The sequence below is a fragment of the Microcaecilia unicolor genome, chromosome 5 (genome assembly GCF_901765095.1).
Source record: "Microcaecilia unicolor chromosome 5, aMicUni1.1, whole genome shotgun sequence".
Taxonomy (NCBI): Eukaryota; Metazoa; Chordata; class Amphibia; order Gymnophiona; family Siphonopidae; genus Microcaecilia; species Microcaecilia unicolor.
This window is the reverse complement of record NC_044035.1, coordinates 231,724,529-231,731,809: the sequence shown is the minus strand read 5'-3', so window position 1 is coordinate 231,731,809 and position 7,281 is coordinate 231,724,529. Positions and strand designations below refer to the sequence as shown.

The window sequence follows — 7,281 nt, the reverse complement described above, 5'->3', positions numbered from 1 at the left end:
ACAAGCTGTAAGCCAATGAAGAAGAGAGGAGAGAGGCAGGACCATCTCTCTGACCTCATTGGCTCCCAGCTTCATGATGTACCACTGCTGTGCCACACAGCAACTGTACATCATGAAGCTGGAAGCCAATGAGGTAGGAGGGTTGGTCCCGCCTCTCTCCTCTCTCTCTTTCATTGGCTCACAGCTTGTGATGTGCAGCTGTATGGTTCGTGAGGAAATAGAAGTTCATGGGGCCAGGACGGAGTAAATGAGGAAAAGTGCAGCTAAACGGAGAGATGTTATTAACAGAGCTGATCGAGGCACTGCAGTTAACCAGAGTATGCGCTTATCACTATTGTGCCAAACTGAAGTAAGTTTTATATTAGAATTAATGGGAAAAATTTGGGACTATAAGGTTCCATTCAAGGTAAGCGGAGTGTGCGTTTATCCGACATGTACTTAAGTGGACTGCACTGAAGGATGAAATATGTGTGTGTGGGGGGGGGGGGGGGGGGGGGGGTATGTGATTGTCTTTAAAACTGGGCTACCATGGATATTTTTACATCCATTGGGGGGGAGGAGCTTCTTTTATGTGTTTTCATGCTGGCCTATTTAAATTCGTCCTCCAATTCACATATTTTAGTGAGCTGAAGAATGCTAACTGCCTCAGCCAGCCATACAGTGCTGGCACAATAAAGAATAGAAAAACTTTACCTGGTGCCTGTGCCTGTTCTAAAGATGGCAAATGCCTTATTGTTACAAGATCCATCCTCACCCTAAAGAGCTTACAATTGAAGTTTTTAGTTCAGAAGGTACTAAAAGGTGGCTATTTAATCAACTTTAGAGTCACCTGTGTTTTTAAAGAAATTGTAGAACAACATACTTTGAATGCACTCATTTTGACTAGGTATGTATTTTATTTATATGTTATATGTGATTATGAGTTTGTTTTTGTCACATTATCTTTTATGGTCTTATTTTGTGCCTTATAAAATAAGACCATAAAAGATAATGTGACAAAAACAAACTCATAATCAGGTATAACATATAAATGAAATGACAACCAGGGCAGTAGATAGTAAGTAAGGGGAGGGGAATATGTGACCCGGGAGGGGAGAGGAATATGTGACAGGGGGCGGGACAAGGATTTGAAAGGGGCGGATGTGGGCGGGGCAGGGGGTGGAACATGTGTCCTCTTTTTGAGAGGACAAAATATGGTAACCCTACTCACACACACTCTCTCTCACACATTGTATCTGTGTGAAACACACACTGTCTCTCTCTCTCTCACTCACTGTGTCTCACATACGCACTTGCACACACTCTCATTCTCACACACACACTCTCTCTCTCCCACAGACACACTCGCACCGTCACTCTCTCTCTGTCACACACACACACTTGCACATTCACTCTCTCTCACACACACACACTCTCTCAAACATACACACTCCGAGGACATTCTCACACACACACTCTCTCACAGACACACTCGCACCCAATCTCACTCTCTCTCTCTATCACACACATACACTCGCACATTCACTCTCTCTCTCTCACACAGTCACTCTCACACACACTCTCTCAAACATACACTCCGAGGAAAACCTTGCTAGCGCCCATTTCATTTGTGTCAGAAACGGGCCTTTTTTACTAGTGTATGATAAATGTATTGGAATAAAATCCAGGAACCACATTCAAAAGGTTTGTGGTGAGGAGGAGAGACAAAAAGCTGTAGAGCACACAGAAATGAATTCTATTCTGCAAATTTACAACTATATGCATTTTTATTTTTCACACGCTTTTCACGGGCTGTTGTTAATTATAAAACACTAATAAACATGTACATGAACTGGGCGCATTATTCATTTTCATGATGTAAGCATTCTAAGTGTGGAAGTGAGTCAAAATAAAATGTATAGATCCAGTTATGTTGCTGAAGAATAGCATGTGGTTACTACAACTAAGAGCTTATAAAAAACTGTATCCACCAAGAACATGCAGTGCATTTCAACAGTGCAAATAGTAATTTCTTTGTCTTGCATGGAATAGATACTTTACTAATAAAATATGTGTGCTAAAATTCATGAAGCAGTTACCCTGAAGGGACTCTGTGTTCCTGGAAGCAGCTTTGTATAGAAACAGATGAAGAAGGGCTACCTTTGAAAGCTAATCAAAAAATGTATTAAGTTAGTCCAATAAAAAAGGTATCATCTTATTTTCTCTGTTTTATTTTATTTTATTTCTATTGATTACCTTTAGAAACAGAGAATTGGATGGCAAAACCCGCCAGCACTATCGTATCTGATTATTTTCCAATCCTGTTACAATGCCATACACCTTTCTTGCTTTCTGGCTTTTCCTTCATTTGTCCACAATAAAGGATCTTCTGTCTTTGTCCTAGGTTCTCTTAAATTCTGATACCGGTTTTGTCTCCATATTATGCTCCCTGTCAAAATGTCTGAAAGAGGGTTACAATGTTTCTTCTTTGGATCTGTTTGGTTCAGTACAGCTGTGATGTTATGAATGGCATCACAAAGAGCCTGAACCAATCACAGCAGGGCATGGGATGCCGTTTATGACACTTTTTCTAGCAATTCAGGGAAGCTGCTTATAGAATTTTAACAACAGGAGGTGATGTTAGGTAGAATGAAGCAGCCTATTCATTCTGTTGAAAGCCTAGCATTTGTCTTTATCAAAAACTAAAGCAATTTATTACTGCAAAGTTCTTTATGAGCAGAAAGTATAGTTTCTTATGTTTTTTGTAAACATTACAAAAGATCCTGGTGGGTGCAGTTCTTTTTTAATTCAAAATTGCTATGGTGAAGGAAGCAGACTCTTTGTGGCTGATTGCTGTTTCTTCGGCTGCTCAGCTTGCACACGTCTAAAGGTTTTGGAATGCACAGTCGAAATCTGTCATCCTGCAAGCTATGAACTTCCACAGGCGATCCCTGAAGAAAAAGAACAGAAAATTAACTTTATTAACATCATTTTTGTCCCAGCGCTTTTCTCCATATTTACCCTGTAAATCCCTCTTCTCCCCAGACATCACGGTGACAGCCCTCAGCTCTTCATCTGCCCAAGCTGTATCCGAGCTTTCTGTGTATCAATGTGACTCCTCCATGGGGTTCCTAAACCAAACATTGCAATTCTTTGGCCCATGATTGATCATCCCTCAAGGTAAATCTTTCCTACCAGACATACTACTACTACTACTTATCATTTCTATAGCGCTAATAGACGTACACAGCGCTGTACACTTGAACATGAAGAGACAGTCCCTGCTTGACAGAGCTTACAATCTAATCTAGTATCTTAGATTGTAATCCGCTGTGAGCTACGTTGTTGGCTTTAGCGGGCTATAACTAAACTGTTACAGTCGCCTTTCTCCTGCCACTGCTGCATGGTGAAAACTTACGTTTTTTGGAGGGTACCATTTTCTGCATTTGCACAATCCAAAGCTTGAGCAATCCCTCCTATGCCTCTTGGGTCACATGGCCATGTGGTCACAGTTGTGCCCATGGCAAAATGCCACGTTACCTATTGGGACCAACTTTGGCAGCTTCTCTCCCAGAAAGTACACATAGGGGGCATTTTCGATATGATGTCGAAAATTCAAGTGGGGAATATATCCATTTTCAAAACAGAAAAACGTCTATTTTTTTTTTTAAATGGCTATTTGCTAGATGTTTTTGTGCTCTGTGTGTTTTATGTTTTTGATCCATTTTTGAAAAAAAACATGTCCAAATGAAAAACGCATGAAATCAAGCCATTGGGATGTAGGAGGAGCCAGCATTCTTAGTAGACTAGCCTCACAGACATCCCAGGAGAGCAATGGGGCACCCTAGGTGGCCCTGCACAGGACTTCAAATAAATTCTCCCAGGTATACATTTCACCATTGCTCCCTTATTTTGTTTGCTGAGCCCCCCAAAACCCACTATCTCCAACTGTACATCACTACAATAGCCCTTATGGGTGAAAGGGGCACCTACAGTATATGTGGGTACAGTGGGTTTCTGGTGAGGTTTGGAGGGCTCACAGTTTCCACTACAAGTGTAATAGGTGGGGGGAGGGGGTATAGGCCTGGGTCCACTTGTCTGCAGTGCACTGTACCTACCACTACACTAGGGACCTGCATGCTGCTCTAATGGACCTGAGTATTACATCTGAGACTGGCATAGAGGCTGGTAAGTAATGTTTTTAATCACATCTGTGGGAGGGGGTCATTGACAACTGGGGGAGTAAGGAGATGTCATCCCTGATTCCGTCCAGTGGTCATTTAAGACACCTTTTTGTGCTTTATTCGTTATAAAAACAGGTCTACCTCAAAACATCTTTTTTTTTTTTTTTTTTAGTTCTGAATAGTTTTGTTTTGTTCCATTATGGTTGTTAGGAAAATCCAGATACTGCCCTTAACACACCCCTGACATGCCCCCTTGTGATTTGAAAGCACTTCTTACACACTTTATAGAAAAACGTCTAAAAATTGATTTTGAAAATACCAACTTGGACATTTTGTGAGAAAAACATCCAAATGCAGATTTATGCCACTTTTTGGATGTTTTTCTCTTTTGAAAGTGAGCCCCATAATCACACAGATCATGCAGGGCTATCAGCCACAATTTAATATGATCTTCACTACAGAAGCCTTACTGTCAGGGCTGACTCAAGGTTATTTGACACCCTAGGCACCCTTCAGGCATGCACAATCCATGTCCAACAACACCCCTCTGTGGTATCCAGATTTCCCTATCTCTCTTCTTCCCTACCCCCACCCATGAAGTCCAGAATCTCTCTCCTTCCCTGCGTTTGCTCCCTGGAGTGGAGTAGCCGCCTAGTGGTTAGAGCACCAGTCTTGACATCCAGTGGTGGCCAGTTGAAATCCCACTGCTGCTCCTTGTGATCTTGGGCAAGTCACATAACCCTCCATTACCTCAGCTACAAACTTAGATTGTGAGCCCTCCAGGGATAGGGGCAGAGAAATACCCAATGTACTTGAATGTAACTCATCTTGAGCTACTACTGAAAAAGTAGGTAATGGGAAAGGTACTCCTCATCCGCATAGACAATCAAGTGGCCATGTTTTACATAAACAAGCAAGGCAGAGCAGGATTAAACGGCCCCTGTAAGGAAGTGCTCTGCATTTGGAACTTTGCAATACAACTCCAGCTGTTCTTGTAGGCTACATACTTACCTGGTAAACAAAAGAAATGTATTGACAGCCTCAGGCACAAGCTTCCACTGCACCAGTGGTGTAGCAAGGGGGGAGCGGAGGGGGTGGTGGTCCACCCCGGGTGTCAGCTCGGGGGGGTGCTCCCTTCCAGCTCCCCCCCCCCGTGCAGCACGATGACACCCCCTCCCTCGTCGCATCAACCCCCACCCAACCCAGTGCCTACCCTCCTCAGCTCCCTCCGGCTCCAACCAGCTCCCGCACCCTACCTTTAAAGAAATTTCGGAAGCCATGGAGAGGCGAGGCGCAGCGCCTCGCGCCTGCATGTAAAAGAAGCGTGGATCGTCATCGGGCCTTCCCTCACGCTGTCTGTCCCGCCCTTGCAGAGACAGGGAGTTGCGTCAGGGGAGGGCGGGACAGACAGCGTGAGGGAAGGCCCGATGACAATCCACACTTCTTTTACATGCAGGCGTGAGGCACTGCGCCTCACCTCTCCACGGCTTCCGAAATTTCTTTAAAGGTAGGGTGCGGGAGCTGGTTGGAGGGAGATAAGGAGGGTAGGCACTGGGTTGGGGGGGGTGTTGATGTGCCGAGGGGGGTGTCATCATGCTGCACCCGGGGGGGGGGGGGAGTGCAACAGCGAACCGCCCCGGGTGGCAGCCCTCCTTGCTACGCCACTGCACTGCACAAGTGGTGCCTTGCACTGAAATTGATCTAATGAATAGTCACCTGGGTCATCCGTATGTAGACTTCTTTGCAACAATGGGCCCTAAAATGACTGACTAGGTTAGGAACTGGTTGAGTGGAAGGTGCCAGAGGGTACTGGTAAGTGGAGCTCATTCTGAGCAAAAGGATGTTACCAGTAGTGTGCCGCACAGTTCGGTTCTTGAGCCGGTTCTTTTTAACATTTTTGTAAGTGATATTGCTGAAGGACTGTCTGGTAAGGTTTGCCTCTTTGCGGATGATACCAAAATCTGCAATAGGGTAGACACCTCTGATAGTGTGAATAACATGAGGAAAGACTTAGTGAAGCTAGAGGAATGGTCTGGAATTTGGCAGCTTAGATTTAATGCTAAAAATTGCAGGGTCGTGCATTTGGGCTGCAAATACCAGAGGAAATTGTAAAGTTCAGGGGGTGAAGAACGTTTGTGTACAAAAGAGAAGCAGGACTTGGTGCGACTGCATGTGATGATCTTATGGCAATGGTGAAAGCTGGAAGGATGCTTGGGTGCATAGAGAGAGGAATGGCCAGAAGGAAAAGGGAGATGATGATGCCCCTGTAGAAGACTCTGGGGAGACCTCATTTAGAATATTGTGTAGTTCTGGATATCGCACCTTCAAAAAGATTTAAATAGGATGGAGTCAGTCCAGAGGGTGGATACTAAAATGGTCAGTGGTTTTTGTCATTAAGCATATGAGGACAGACTTAAAGATCTCAATATGTATACTTTGGAAAAAAGGCAGGAGAGGGGAGATAATGATAGACATATTTAAATATCTGTGTGGCATAAATGCAGAAGACACGAGTCTCTTTCAATTGAAAGGAAGCTCTGGAACAAGGCGGCATAGATGAAGGTGAACGGGGGCAGACTCAGAAGTAACCTGAGGAAATACTTCTTCATGGAAAGGGTGGTGACTTCATGGAGTGGCCTCCCAGTGGAAGTGGTGGAGATGAAAACAGTATCTGAATTCAAGAGATTGGGATAAGTACATAGGATCTCTAAAGGAGTGATGGGTAGGTCATATGGTCTTTATCTGCCTACTCTGGCCTCAGAAGTCCCTTTGTTTGATTTTTGTGGACATCTTCAAAACCAGACTTATCTGCAGCCTTCAAGAATCAGTATCACATTCACCTGCTACTTAGAATCTGAAGGAATCAAGACAAGACAACTGAAGATTTAGTGATCAGCATTTTGCTGACTGCCTTTGGTGTTAAACCCAGAAATTCAAAGCTGGGCCATGTCTAGGAACCAGCACTGAATTTCTGGGTTTTCAGAGCTGGCTAATGAATAGGGTCATGCACAGGGCTTTTTTTGTGGGGGTACTTGGGGGTACTGAGTACCGGCACCTTTTCCATTGGCTGCTAAAATGGACCCATGGTCCCCAAGTTTTAATGAAAGAGCTCAGGCTC

At 44.1% G+C, this 7,281-nt stretch overlaps 1 protein-coding gene across 1 annotated transcript in view; it reads right to left on the bottom strand.

Annotated features, from left to right (window-relative positions):
• Positions 1 to 1,747: 1,747 nt before the first annotated feature.
• Positions 1,748 to 7,281, bottom strand: part of DPT (dermatopontin) — a 70,850-nt gene continuing 65,316 nt past the window's right edge. The window contains exon 4 of the mRNA XM_030203852.1: positions 1,748 to 2,930. Within this exon, the coding sequence (XP_030059712.1) occupies positions 2,864 to 2,930 (67 nt within the window). The 3' untranslated portion in view covers positions 1,748 to 2,863. The remainder of the gene's footprint in view (positions 2,931 to 7,281) is intronic.